The sequence below is a fragment of the Doryrhamphus excisus genome, linkage group LG2, assembly GCF_037039965.1.
Source record: "Doryrhamphus excisus strain RoL-2023G ecotype Guam linkage group LG2, RoL_Dexc_Guam_v1.1, whole genome shotgun sequence".
NCBI lineage: Eukaryota > Metazoa > Chordata > Actinopteri > Syngnathiformes > Syngnathidae > Doryrhamphus > Doryrhamphus excisus.
The window spans coordinates 17,275,926-17,291,427 of record NC_136358.1 but is presented as its reverse complement, the minus strand read 5'-3'; the positions used below and the strand labels follow the sequence as shown (position 1 = coordinate 17,291,427).

Sequence of the window (15,502 nt, the reverse complement as noted above, 5' to 3'; positions counted from 1 at the left end):
CTGGGAGGAGCTGCAGGCCGTGCCATCGGGGGACCAGCACCCGGGCCCCCCGACTCCGACAGACGGGCGGACCCCCCCCATTAAAGGGAGGAACCCCCAGCCGGCCGGGTCAAAGGGACCCAAGGATGGCACCCCCTCAGCAGACCCGACACAGCCCCTAGTGTGGAGGACCCCCCCTGAGGAAACACTGGAGTTAAAAGCTGAAGAATAAGAGCATAAAATAGGACTAAAAAGATAAAAACATAACACCGGAGTTAAAAGCTGAAGACTAAGAGCATAAAATAGGACTAAAAAGATAAAAACATAACACTGGAGTTAAAAGCTGAAGACTAAGAGCATGAAATAGGACTAAAAAGATAAAAACATAACACTGGAGTTAAAAGCTGAAGACTAAGAGCATAAAATAGGACTAAAAAGATAAAAACATAACACTGGAGTTAAAAGCTGAAGACTAAGAGCATGAAATAGGACTAAAAAGATAAAAACATAACACTGGAGTTAAAAGCTGAAGACTAAGACCATAAAATAGGACTAAAAAGAAAAAAAACATAACACTGGAGTTAAAAGCTGAAGACTAAGACCATAAAATAGGACTAAAAAGATAAAAACATAACACTGGAGTTAAAAGCTGAAGACTAAGAGCATAAAATAGGACTAAAAAAATAAAAACATAACACTGGAGTTAAAAGCTGAAGACTAAGAGCATAAAATAGGACTAAAAAAATAAAAACATAACACTGGAGTTAAAAGCTGAAGACTAAGAGCATAAAATAGGACTAAAAAGATAAAAACATAACACTGGAGTTAAAAGCTGAAGACTAAGAGCATAAAATAGGACTAAAAAGATAAAAACATAACACTGGAGTTAAAAGCTGAAGACTAAGAGCATGGAATAGGACTAAAAAGATAAAAACATAACATTTGAGTTAAAAGCTGAAGACTAAGACCATAAAATAGGACTAAAAAGATAAAAACATAACACTGGAGTTAAAAGCTGAAGACTAAGAGCATAAAATAGGACTAAAAAGATAAAAACAAAACACTGGAGTTAAAAGCTGAAGACCATAAAATAGGACTAAAAAGATAAAAACATATAGGGCAAAGTTTAGGGCACTTGTGGTAAGATTTTGTGTTTTTGTCGCGGAGTGTCAAGTGAACACACCGCATGGCCCTCAGGTAGGAATTTGATATGTATATATATTTATATATCTTGGCACATTTCAGGCCTGCGAATGAGCCTGAATGCTGTTAACTTTAAATGCTCTTAACAGCCAATAAACGCAAACAAAGTCCTGATTAAAGCATCAGTTTATGTTGCATTATGTTACGCAGATATACGCTTCCATTTGGTTTTTGATCAAACTGAATCCGCTGCACTCCACCAGACTTGAAAAACCTGAATGACAAGTTGAAGACCAAAACAGGAAACTTTGAACCGCTCCACCTTGCTTTTTTAGATGCCCGCACGAACGAATATTCACTTCCTTTTCATTGTGTGGAAGTGGACACCGAGACATACTCTACTGAACTTAATGACGCAGGTGAAAGTGACGGTTTTCTGTGTGGTGGGGGTGGGGGGTTGCCCTCGTGAAGCTTGATCCACAAAATAGAAGAAGGAGGGCAACATGAATAATATAGTTTGGATTCTGGAGCGCCCTACAGGATTTTCACGTAAATATTTAATCGTGTTGGCATTTATACATATTGTCAGTAATGGGAACACTCATGCTTTATAGTTAACCTGAAAAAATACTGATGATATATGGCAATATGGTGGAACCTCATTGTTCGTACCAGAAGGTCTGACTGTACCCGAAACTCAATTGTGCCTATTTCTATAATTTTAGAGAAGTGATTTTAGTGAAGAAATCATTCATTTTCTGCCGCGGGGGGTGCTGGAGCCTATCCGAGCTGTCTTCGGGCGAGAGGCAAGGGTACACCCTGGACTGGTAGCCATGCAGCCAATCACAGGGCACATATAGACAAACAACCATTCACCCTCACATTCATACCTATGGACAATTTGAAGTCGCTAATTAACCTAGCATGTTTTGGAGGAGAACATGCAAACGCCACACAGAGATGGCCAAGGGTGGAATTGAACTCTTTAGTAGTCAGCAGTAGAACATAGGTTAGTTTCAGGAAAATATCAGTTCCCCACTAAAAAAGGCAGCCTATACCAACATTCATTCATTCATTCATTTTCTACCGCTTATCATCACGAGGGTCGCGGTGGGTGCTGGAGCCTATCCCAGCTGTCTTCGGGCAATATTTCCAAAGTCCAATATTTTTGGATGGAGGCGCTGCATTGACGTCAGTCCCTCTTGCTTGTTGTTTTGGTCTCTTTGGTGCACTGGATCCTTTTTTAAGAACTTTGAGTATGCATAACTTCATTTATTTAAGTACTTTGAACATTCGGGTTTACAGTGTAGCAGAATGCTAAAATCAACGACATTTCGTTGGCAATCTCACTACTGTGTTTTTGTGCAATGACAATAAAGGGAGTCTATCTATCTATCTATCTATCTATCTATCTATCTATCTATCTATCTATCTATCTATCTATCTATCTATCTATCTATCTATCTATCTATCTATCTATCTATCTATCTATCTATCTATCTATCTATCTATCTATCTATCTATCTATCTATCTATCTATCTATCTATCTATCTATCTATCTATCTATCTATCTATCTATCTATCTATCTATCTATCTATCTATCTATCTATCTATCTATCTATCTATCTATCTATCTATCTATCTATCTATCTATCTATCTAACATGTTCACCACAACAGAGGGCATTTTGTTTTGAAGTAGCTTGAGTTTTGTCACTTAATAATCCATGCATATGTTTTTACATTATTTGGGTTGATATGTGCTCTCACGCAACATTTTCCAAAGTCCAATTTTTTTGGATGGAGGCGCTGCATTGACGTCAGTCCCTCTTGCTCGTTGTTTTGGTCTAAGAACTTGTCACTTAATAATCCATGCTTATGTTTTTACATTATTTGGGTCAATATGTACTGTCACACAACATTTTCAAAGTCCATGTTTTTTTGGATGGAAGCGCTGCATTGACGTCAGTCCCTCTTGCTCGTTGTTTTGGTCTAAGAACTTGTCACTTAATAATCCATGTTTATGTTTTTTACATTATTTGGGTCAATATGCGCTCTCATGCAACATTTCTAAAGTCCAATTTTTTTGGATGGAGGCGCTGCATTGACGTCAGTCCCTCTTGCTTGTTGTTTTGGTCTCTTTGGTGCACTGGATCCTTTTTTAAGAACTTTGAGTATGCATAACTTCATTTATTGAAGTACTTTGAACATTCGGGTTTACAGTGTAGCAGAATGCTAAAATCAACATGTTCACCCCAGCAGAGGACATTTTGTTTTGAAGTAGCTTGAGTTTTGTCACTTAATTAGCCATGCATATTTTTTACATTATTTGGGTCAATATGTGCTCTCATGCAACATTTCTAAAGTCCAATTTTTTTGGATGGAGGCGCTGCATTGACGTCAGTCCCTCTTGCTCATTGTTTTGGTCTAAGAACTTGTCACTTAATAATCCATGCTTATGTTTTTACATTATTTGGGTCAATATGTGCTCTCACGCAACATTTCCAAAGTCCAATTTTTTTGGATGGCGGCGCTGCATTGACGTCAGTCCCTCTTGCTCGTTGTTTTGGTCTCTTCGGTGCACCGGATCCTGAGCAGGACATTGGACAGCACATCCTGGTAGAGGCTGAGACAAGCCCAGCCCGGCAGGTAGAGGAGAGTGATGAGTCCCATGAAGTTGTGCGGATAGTGCGAGTAGTCCCAGGAGCAGGCCCCGAACTGCCTCAACCCCAGACCCCAGCACAGCTCCCACGTGTAGATGAAGCAGATATAGATGGGCAGCCTCCGCCAGGTCCCCCAGCCTCTGGAGAAGTGCAGGTACAGGTAGAGTTTTTCCACTACGAAGCTGCAGCTGCCGTACATGAGGAAGGACCACAAGGATGTGTGACCCCTAAGGCTCCGGTTCGAGTTCTCCACCAGATTGAACGCCGAGGTGAACGCCACCTCGTCCAGAAAGCCGTGCATCCCGAAGAACAAGAAGCGGAGGCACCCAGGGAGGCGGCGGGGAGGTGGACCGGACCTGGAGGGGTGGTACCTCAACTTGGACACCCCCTTGTGGAAGACCTTGCTGAAATAGAGAGCAAGGAGGTAGTGGAGGATCAGGTGTGCGCCTGATAGGACCTGCTTGCCGGTCAGGAGCTGCAGTCCGATGTAAACAGACGGATAGAAGACGAGATGAAACACAACAGGCCTCCCTTCAAAACACCTCTTCTGGGAGTACACCTTCTCCAGCGCTAAGTGGGTCAGTGAATGCACCACGCACATATACGGAGATGAGAAGCCCACCAACTTGGGGTCCCTGTCATTTACAACCCCTTGTAAAGAGGAGACCAGAACATCCAGAGTCACTCCGTGCATTCCGTAGAAGTACAACCGCATCCATGGCGGGAGATCCCGCGAAGCGTCAACCTTGTCAGATTCATCGGACGCTTCCACTTCCGGCGACTCTTCCGTCCTTCTGGACCTGCTAGCCATCGTCAAGTCATCGATATCCAAATGCCGCTTTTACGTTCCGAGACATTCTTTTTCAAAAGACACTCGCAGAATGCGGATGCAAACACATCTGCAGCCTTGCTGGTGCGTTCAGGTGCCTTCCGGAAAGCAGAGCTATACAAAGAAAGCAAGAGTACGGGAGTTATACAAATTTTGTTTAATCACTCAAAAATATTATTTAATATACCTTATAATTTTTCAATTGTTTATTTTATGACAAAAGTAAGGCGAATTAACTTGCATGTAGGGAATTAACTTGCATCCACTCTCAATGACCGACAGATGGCGACATAATTCAATAATGGATCCATTAGGTACACAAGCCCAGTTTGAATGAAGACAGGAAGTGGATCCAATGCGGCTCAGTCATAGTCTTTTTAGAATTTATTATTATTTATTATTATTATTTATTTATTATTATTTAGAATCTACAGGAAGTAACTCGATATAGTTCCACGAGTACTCGTTTAATCCCGCCCCTTGTCTATTGTTCACTTCCTGTATTTCCTTCCTGTATGATACAAAATAAATAAAGCAGAGAAAACATTTTATGCTACAAAAAATAATTCCATTTATAAATAAGGAATATATTAGTTTTTTATTATTGTTAATTTATTATTAGGGAGCACATGGATGGGGGTTGCTGGTTTGAAAATGGCTCAGTTTTCAGATCAGCACTAATTCAACAGTACTGTATGTTTATTATGGTGCTTTAACACTAGATGGCAGCAAAGTAACACAGTTTTCAGTGGCTTGGGCGGGCCCCCTTTTAGCCTAAAATATTGTTTCCCTTCGCAGAAACATGAGCAAAATGGTTGCTGATGTGCATCACTGATTCTCTGCAGTCATAATGGAGCAAACGTTGAATGATATTTATATTGCATTAATCTTCGGTGCATTATTTGACACCTTGCATCATTGTGTGCATGTCAAGGTGCCCTACTTGTTCCCCTTCCATCCATTTCCTGATCAAATATGTTCCATTAGGCTCATTTGAGGCTTGTGAGTGGACGGAAGATGAAGCTGTCTCTATGCGACACTTTTGGAAATTAATGCACCGTCCGTCATGCACTTAGAATGAGAAGGCCCCACCCCAGAAAATGCAATTTCAGAAGCCATTTCCTCCAATTTGTGCCATTATTGAATACACACATGGCCCCCGTTGCTTTTGTTTTGCCTTTATGAGAGCGCCTCATAATACATTATTGTACTGTTTTATTCTGGATCCTTTTATCAGGCTATGATGAGGTTATGAGGTTATATATATATATATTTCAAGAAAAACATGCATCTCGTTTTTTTTATATACAGCGGTAAAACTAAAAGATTTTTTATTTTTAAGCCACAATTAAACACAAAAAATTGAATATACTGAAACAACAAAGCAGCCCCAGACCATCACACTACCACCACCATATTTTACTCTTGATATGATGTTCCTTTATGAGAGCGCCTCATAATACATTATTGTACTGTTTTATTCTGGATCCTTTTACCAGGCTGTGATGAGGTTATGAGGTTATATATATATATATATTTTAAGAAAAACCTGCATCTCGTCTTTTTTGATATACAACAGTAAAACTACAAGATTTTTTATTTTTAAGCCACAATTAAACACAAAAAATTGAATATACTGAAACAACAAAGCAGCCCCAGACCATCACACTACCACCACCATATTTTACCCTTGGTATGATGTTCCTTTATGAGAGCGCCTCATAATACATTATTGTACTGTTTTATTCTGGATCCTTTTACCAGGGTAGGATGAGGTTATGAGGTTATATATATATATATTTCAAGAAAAACCTGCATTTGTTTTTTTATATACAATGGTAAAACTTAAAGATTTCTTATTTTTAAGCCACAATTAAACACAAAATATTGAACAAAATATTGAATATACTGAAACAACAAAGCAGCCCCAGACCATCACACTACCACCACCATATTTTACCCTTGGTATGATGTTCCTGTAATGGGGCACACACCTTCCTAAAGGTCTTTGGGGGATCAACAAGATCAGGGGCCTCAAATTCAATTTACCTGGGGGCCACTGGAGCTAGGGTCTGAGTGAGGCTGGGCCATATCAGGTTTTTTTATTTTTTTTATTTTTTAAATTAAAAACAGAAAAAAAACCCAAAACCCAGCACTTTTTCAGTGCTTTTGTTTCCAGTTTTTACTGTTCTCAAATATCTTAATTTTAATTTTTCTACACAAAATAAAAAAAATTAACAATTTAATCAGTCATTTCTGAGTTCATGATACCATACAGCATCCATATCAAACTAACATTAAACTTTCATATCAAGGCAGGGGCCTCAAACTAGCATCCAGTGGGCCACATTTGGCCTGTGTGCCGCCAGTTTGAGACCCATGATCAAGATATTTTCTGTCAAATGATGAGCCATGCAAGCCAAAGTCTTTCTTATGGTAGAGTCATGAAACTGACGCCAGTGAAGCTTGCGGGTGTTTGGGTGTTGTTGTGGGGTCTTTTGTGACCTTTTGGATGAGTAATTGCTGTGCTAATGGGGTAGTTTTGTTTGGGAAGATTCACCACTGTTTCATGTGGATAATGGCTCTTACTGTGCTTTGCTGTAGCCCCAATGCTTTAGAATGCTTTGTAACTTTTTCCTTTTTCTAACCTTTTGGATGTTTTTCCCTCCCTTAGTAATGAAAATTTTCATTACTAAACTTAATTTTTTGCTCAGCGGTGTTTATATTTCAATGTGTTTGATGATCAGAAACATTTAAGTGTGACAAACACGCATAGAATAACAAATCAGTCAGGGGGCCACCTCTTTTTCTAACCATTGTATTTCCAGTTGCCTGTTGCTCGGATAACACTGTGGGTCTTGCAGGGAGGGAAGGATGAATTGAGGATAAAGACATTCCGCCCCCCCCAAAAGGAGCTTTGCATTATTCCCGGGAGGAGTTTCCTCATTAGGAATTCAAAGCTGAGCATGGAGGGTATGCCTGGTCACAAAGCAGCAAAAACATCTCTTCCTGTTCTTCCTGCTCTCGCTCCTTAAGATGATATTGTAATGAATTTGTCTGAATGTCCCTTGTAGCAATCTTAGCCTGCCTGTGGCCCTCCTTTGGGATTCTGTTAACTATTACAACTTTTTGTTCATTTCATAGTGCCGTTGTTGATATTTCGACATCATAGATTTTGGTATTTTTATGATTTTTAAAAACCTTGATTAATGTGCCTGGCCACTAGGGTGAAAGAAAAACGGCATCTCCTACTTAAGAGTTTTGTGTCACTGTTCTTATTTAGTGTCTGTTTTGGAGCAACCAAGCTGGAGAAGCCTTGTAAAAAAAAACAAAAAAAAACTTCACTACACATCTTAAAATATAGCCGGCAGCCTCACCAACTGTCTGTCAATCTGCTACAGAGTAGTTAGTTAGTTTTTCTTCGGCAACTTGGCAGGAACCGAGCATGATGTTCAGCCTCCATGGGGTCCGAGGAAAAATTTAATTTTGGGGCCCTCACACTTGGAAAAAATAATAATTTAAATTTTTTTTTCAAATTAATTGCTCTTGGAGGGGGGCATATAAAGTGCATATGCTTTAAATTTGATGCCATTTGCTATTTTAATTATTATGTATAGATCTTGTTGCAGTAGGCCAAAACAAAACAAACAAACAAAATAAACCACTAAATAAAGATGTACAAACCATTAAAAAGACAATTGTCATACTAATTAGTTTAGAAAAATTGTGAAATAATAATTATTATTAGAAAAAATAGACAAAAATAAATAATAAAAATAGTAATAGAAAAACAATAAAATAAATAATAAAAAAATTAAAATAGTCAAAATAAATAAAAACACTGAAATAGTAATAAAAACAAATAATTTCAATATGGACTATTTATATCATACTGTAGGCCAAAAAAACACTAAATAAAGATGTACAAACCATTAAAGACAATTGTCATGCTAATTAATTTTGAAAAATTGTGAAATAATAATAATTATTATTAGAAAAAAGCAGTCAAAAATAGATAAAATAATTAAAAATAGTAATAGAAAAAATAAATAATGAAAAAATAAAAATAGTTAAATAAATAAAAACACTGAAATAGTAATAAAAACAAATCATTACAATATAGTACTATTTATATCACACTGTTATGATATTGAATATTTTCAATATTGTTTCAATAAATGTTGGAGGTATTCATAAAAACAAATAATTGAAAAGTATAATTGAAAACAAAAAAAGCAAACAAATAAACAAAAAAAAAAAAGACTTGTTGGTTGAGTGGTTAGCGCGCAGGTACCAGGGACTGGTGGCCAGCCAGCCAATCACAGGGCACATATAGACAAACAACCATTCACACTCACATTCATACCTATGGACAATTTGGAGTCACTAATTAACCTAGCATGTTTTTGGAATGTGGGAGGAAACCGGAGGACCCGGAGAAAACCCATGCATGAGACGGCCGAGGGTGGGATTGAACCCTGGTCTCCTAGCTGTGAGGTCTGTGCGCTAACCACACGCCCACCGTGCAGCATTCTGCTGTTAAAATCAAGAAAGATATTGTTTTTAACTGATTCTTTTGCGGCTCCAGTCTATTTTCCTATGGTGAACGTGGGGGGTAAAATAGCTCTTTTGATAGTAAAGGTTGCCGACCCCTGACCTAACCAATTAGTCGATGAAGCAACAAGCTTCAGATGAATCGACTAAGGAAATTACGGTTAGTTTCAGCACTGTCTTATAATTCTTACTTGCATCTCGTTATCTTTTTAGAAACTTAACTCCGGCATAATGAATCTCCTCTGCTTTCATTTAATTGCCCTTCCTTGACCTTCCTTTTAACCTTGTCATCTTAAACAGCCTCCTCTTCGCTGGCACATCTTTGACCTCACCTTCATTTTCAACTTTTCTCCCCAATTAGCTCATGGAGTGAAATAACATTTTGGCAGCTCTATCCACAAGATAGCTGTGAAATAAATGTTTTGATTGCATTAGACTTTAGAACAGGGGTCTCAAACTCAATTTACATGGGGGCCACTGGAGCTAGGGTCTGGGCAAGGCTGGGTCGCATCAGGTTTTCCAAAAAAAAAAAAAAATGCATTTATTAAAAACAGAAAAATATACAAACTTTTTCAGTGCTTTGGTTCCGATTTTCTACAATAAAAGCTCTGATAAAACATTCCACTGTTCTCAAATGTCTTCATTTTTTTTCTGCACAAAATGAGATGAAAAATAAATAAACAAATCAAGAATAAAGAAAATCAATCAATCAGTAATAAATAAATAAATATAATAATAATAATAAAACGGCAAATAATAAAAACTTAAGAAACCACATATAGTTGGTGGGTAGACAAATTATTTTTTTTCAGATTAAAATGAACAAAGCATTATTAGTATGGAGGACCAAAACTGCCAAAATAATAAATAAATAAATAAATAAAAGTGGAAATAAAAACAAAAATGAAAAAAAAATCAAAAAATTTAATACAAAAAAATTAATATAAATGGAAATAAAAACAAAAATAAAAAAAATATACATAAATAAATAAATAAAAGCAAAAAATAAATACAAAAATAAAAAACAAGATTCAAAAATTAAAAATAAATACAAAAATAAATGTAGAAATAAATACAAAAATAAATATATAAATAGAATTACATATCAATAAATAAATAAAAGCACTCTGCTCTCATATGTATTTATTTCATGCAGCAGACAATGTTAGCTTGAAATGCAGAAGGAAAAACTATTCAAATGAGGGGGCGGTCCTAAGTGTGTCTTGGGTTGAACTGTTCGCCTATTGGTTACAAGTAAGTCTCCACGGCTTGCATGGACAGCTCCAGCGATGGACGACCAACTTGTCCACTGTCACCAGAACTTGCGATTTGAATGTTTAGGTACTCCACAACTTCACACAAGGTCCTGTAAACTACAGGGTCAACCTCTGAGTCTGTTGTTTCATTTGTGTGAATTAACTGCTTCAATAAGGCTTCCACCTGGAAAAGCAGGTAATCCGGGGAAGCATTATCCAAAATATCTGCTAGCAAACGGAGATCCCTGGAGATTGCAGCCATATTTACCGCCATTGAGAGTGGTGTGGTGACTTCCTCTTGCTGTGGCTGTTTGCAGGCATACCTAGTCGATTTTCGCACTCACATGTCGATCAACCAATAGGCGAACAGTTCAACCCAAGACACACTTAGGACCGCCCCCTCATTTGAATAGTTTTTCCTTCTGCATTTCAAGCTGACATTGTCTGCAGCATGAAATAAATACATATGAGAGCAGAGTGCTTTTATGTATTTATTGATATGTAATTCTATTTAAATATTTATTTTTGTATTTATTTCTACATTTATTTTTGTATTTATTTTTAACTTTTGAATCTTGTTTTTTATTTTTGTATTTATTTTTGCTTTTATTTATTTATTCATGTATATACTTTTTTATTTTTGTTTTTATTTCACTTTTATTTATTTATTTATTTATTTATTTATTTATTATTTTGGCAGTTTTGGTCCTCCATATATTAGAGCCCTGTAGACATGACAAAACACAACTATAGCCACATTTATACTTTTTTTTTATTTACAACATATTGCACAACTGCAGGGTCTTGAGACACATGCTAACTCGCAAACTAGAGAGCTAGCGACCTAAACGGTAGCCTTCAAGTTATTTCCTTTAAACTTAAATAGCCAAAAACTTACCACTTCCACACAGATAGGGAGGATAACTATTAACAGTTATTTAACCTTTAACATGAACATTAATCGAATATAATATTTTTTTCTGGGTACATGATACCATACAGCATCCATATCAAACTTGCGCGGGCCTCAAACTAGTGTCCTGCGGGCCACATTTGGCCCGCGGGCCGCATGTTTGGGACCCCTGCTTTAGAATCAATGCAAAGTCTGAACCTTTTTTGACACGAACGATGAACCAGAGTTCTTTTTTTTTTTCCTGCAGCCCAACGAGAATTTGGCAGGCTTGTAAGCCAGCATGCGTCTGGCTCTGGTCGTCCATGGCAACGTAACATCAAGTGACATTTACAAGTCTTTTGTTCCACCTCATTGACCTTTCGTTTCCCGTACCTGTCATTTTTTTACTCCACCTCTTTGTTCAGTTGGCCAGTCCAGTTTTCCCTCCACCTCCACTGATGTGGTGATTGAGTATTGCTCAAAGGTGTCTGCTATTTCTGGTTTTTACCCTCCTTTCCACATTCTGTTTACCATCCTCTCTGCTGCCCCAAGGGGCTGCCAGGGAGATTGTAGCTATAGGTTACGGAGGCTCCGAGGACGCTCCCATTGGCTGAGCCTGACATAGACATTTGGTAATGTGGACGCTTGTCTGCTCATCGTCTTCCTTTTCCTCGTGTGGGCATGAGCGTAGGAAGTTGCTCATAAACCGTGGCGCCCGGAGGAACACAGGGTGACCTTCAGTTGACATTTGACCTTCGAGATGTTGTAGTGTTTGAGTGACATGCAGTCAGAATCCATGAGCGTGAAGGGAACATGTGTCACATGAATTAATACAAATTCCAAGTATTTATCGGATTTATAAAGTGCATATGCTTTACATTTGATGCCATTTCATATTTTAATTATTGATTTATTATGAAAAATTTTGAAATAATAATAATTATTATAATCATTACAAAAAAGAGTTAAAATAAAATATATATTAATAAAAACAAATAATTTCAATATAGTATTATATATAATATAGTATAATATAGTATATAGTATATAATATAGTATACATTTTAATAAATTTTTATTTTGTATTAATTTTATTAATTTTTTATTAATAAATTTAATTTATTAATTTCATTAAATTTAAATATCATTATTTATATCATACTGTTATGATATTGAATATTTTCAATATTGTTTCAATAAATAATAGCGGTATTAATAAAAACAAATAACTGAAAAGTAAACAAAAATCGCAAATAAAAAATAAAACAAACAGACAAATAGTGCGCAAAAAGTATGTAAAAATAAACAAAATGAAATGATAATAAAAATAAAACTTACCAAAACAGCACACTTCCATACCGTGTAATAATTATTACAAATCAATAAAAATGTTAACAAACCAAACATTTGAATAATAATAAATAATAAAAAAATATATGAAAAAGAAACCAACCAAATAAAAATCTCAGAAAAATAGAAAAGTTAATATTAAAATATTACTACTACTTTTTTAACAATTAATAATTTAAACAAATATTTTGAATGTGAATATATTTTTAAACAATTTAATTCCACAGTAAAGCATTAAAATTAATAATAAAAACAATAACAAAGTCCACTACAAACGAACAAACAAAAATACTAATTATTTATACAGACTGATTTGAAGTAATCGGACCGTAGATCCTTATTGGAGACTGAAGCATCAAACATGGCTTCCTGCTCCGCCAAGTCTATTCTTAGTCTGTCTTTTAATAAAACAGCAGATCAGAGTCTGTCTTAGACTGTGATGTCAAAATGTCCTTTTAAAGTCCTTTTAAAAAGTGTGTGTTGCCATCACGGTGCATTAAAAAAAAAAAACATGGCTCAGTCATGAGATCCCGTGGCCGCTTCACAAAAACTCTCCTGTGGATTTTATTAGACGTGTATTTGGGATGCATTAATATTAAGAATAATAAACACACACACAGTGCCTAACAGTGACTAACCAGGTTACGGGGAAAGTAGAGATCCAAAAGGCCGCTATGGAGTTACGTCATACCCCCCAGAGAGGGGATATGATCCCGTGTGTCACGGAAAGAGTTGGGGGATGGATGGAGGAAAGGGGAGCTTGTGAAGGTTGAGAGAAAAGGTGAGGTAAAGGTTCAGGCTATTGTTACAGTATATGCTGCTTTAGTGGCTTAGTCTATGGGGGGGGGGGGGACCTACATGGGAGTTTCAGTGTGGTCATCATCAATGGTGGCCAGGGAGGACATTTTCTGTTGTTCAATGGAAGTCTGTCTATCTATCTATATATCTATCCATCCATCCATCCATCCATCCTCCCTCTCTCCCTCCCTCCCATCCACCCTTTCATATATCCATCCATCCATCCATCCATCCTTCCTTCCTTCCTTCCTTCCTCCCTCCCTCCCTCCCTCCCATCCATCCTTCAATATATCCATCCATCCATCCTTCCTTCCTTCCTTCCTTCCTTCCTTCCTTCCTTCCTTCCTTCCTTCCTACCTCCCTCCCTCCCTCCCTCCCCCCCTCCCTCCCATCCATCCTTCCATATATCCATCCATCCATCCTTCCTTCCTTCCTCCCTCCCTCCCTCCCTCCCATCCACCAATCCATCCTTCCATATATCCATCCATCCATCCTTCCTTCCTCCCTTCCTTCCTTCCTTCCTTCCTTCCTTGCTTCCTTCCTTCCTTCCTTCCTTCCTTCCTTCCTTCCTTCCTCCCTCCCGTCCATCCATCCATCCATCCATCCATCCAACCATCCTTCCTTCCTTCTTTCCTTCCTTCTATCCTTCTTTCTATCCTTCCTTCTGTCCTTCCTTCTATCCTTCCTCCCTCCCTCCCTCCCTTCCTTCCTTCCTTCCTTCCTCCCTTCCTCCCGTCCATCCATCCATCCTTCCTCCCGTCCATCCATCCATCCTTCCTTCCTTCCTTCCTTCCTTCCTTCCTTCTATCCTTCTTTCTATCCTTCCTTCTGTCCTTCCTTCTATCCTTCCTTCCTTCCTTCCTTCCTTCCTTGCTTCCTTCTATCCTTCCTTCTGTCCTTCCTTCTATCCTTCCTTCCTTCCTCCCTCCCTCCCTTCCTTCCTTCCTTCCTTCCTTCCTTCCTTCCTCCCACCCTCCCTCCCGTCCATCCATCCATCCATCCTTCCTTCCTTCCTTCCTTCCTTCTATCCTTCTTTCTATCCTTCCTTCTGTCCTTCCTTCTATCCTTCCTTCCTCCCTCTCTCCCTCCCTGCCTCCCTCCATCCATCCTTCCTTCCTTCCTTCCTTCCTTCCTTCCTTCCTTCCACCCACCCACCCACCCACCCATCACAATTAGTGGGAACTAATATTTGTTGGGAACTGATATTTTCCTGAAACTTACCTTTGTTCTACTGCAGATTACTCAAGAAGGGAAAAAGGGAAATACAATATTTTTTTTCCTGACAAATTACAGGAGTCTCATCTTTCTTTCCATGTTTATATACGTAGCCGTAGAACACAATCATCTGTGTGCCTTGAAAGATCAGTCAAAATCATCTGGAATTCTTGGTCTTGTCTTTTGAAAAATTAATTAAATAAAAAAAAAAAGTAAGAAAAACATGCTAGGTTAATTGGCGACTCCAAATTGTCCATAGGTATGAATGTGAGTGTGAATGGTTGTTTGTCTAGGAGTAAATGAGTAACCCAGGGGTAATATTCAAGTTTCAAAAAAACAGAATATGAGCACATTTGGGCTGCACGTTGGTCAAGTGGTTAGCACGCAGGCCTCACAGCTAGGAGACCCAAGTTCAATTCCACCCTCGGCCATCTCTGTGTGGAGTTTGCATGTTCTCCCCGTGCATGCGTGGGTTTTCTCCGGGTACTCCGGTTTCCTACCACATTCCAAAAACATGCTAGGTTAATTAGCGACTCCAAATTGTCCATAGGTATAAATGTGAGTGTGAATGGTTGTTTGTCTATATGTGCCCTGTGACTGGCTGACTGGCCACCAGTCCAGGGTGTACCCCGCCTTTATAAGCAGTAGAAAATAAATGAATAATAGTTTTTAAACTACTACTACTACTAGTTTTTAAAGTACTACTAGTCGTGTATCTCGCCATCCGCAGCTCTGCTCTTTTATTTCTAATGTCCACACATACGCTGCCATCTTTCGCACGTGTGCGTACTCATCACTTCCCACTCGTTTGTGGGACTCAAC

At 38.1% G+C, this 15,502-nt stretch overlaps 2 protein-coding genes across 2 annotated transcripts in view; both read right to left on the bottom strand.

Annotated features, from left to right (window-relative positions):
* Positions 1-2,059: 2,059 nt before the first annotated feature.
* On the bottom strand, positions 2,060-4,707 carry tmem229a (transmembrane protein 229A). The gene has a single exon (XM_058077124.2). It carries the CDS (start codon positions 4,595-4,597, stop codon positions 3,668-3,670), a length of 930 nt encoding a protein of 309 aa, XP_057933107.2. The 5' UTR covers positions 4,598-4,707; the 3' UTR covers positions 2,060-3,667.
* LOC144902127 (homeodomain-interacting protein kinase 2-like) overlaps positions 4,600-15,502 on the bottom strand; it is a 26,732-nt gene continuing 15,829 nt past the window's right edge. Inside the window, exon 8 of the mRNA XM_078799157.1 lies at positions 4,600-4,729. Within this exon, the coding sequence (XP_078655283.1) occupies positions 4,600-4,729 (130 nt within the window). The remainder of the gene's footprint in view (positions 4,730-15,502) is intronic.

Coding starts and splice junctions, on each gene's coding strand:
- tmem229a (XM_058077124.2), bottom strand. CDS start 4,597: ATGGCTAGCAGGTCCAGAAGGACGGAAGAGTCGCCGGAAGTGGAAGCG.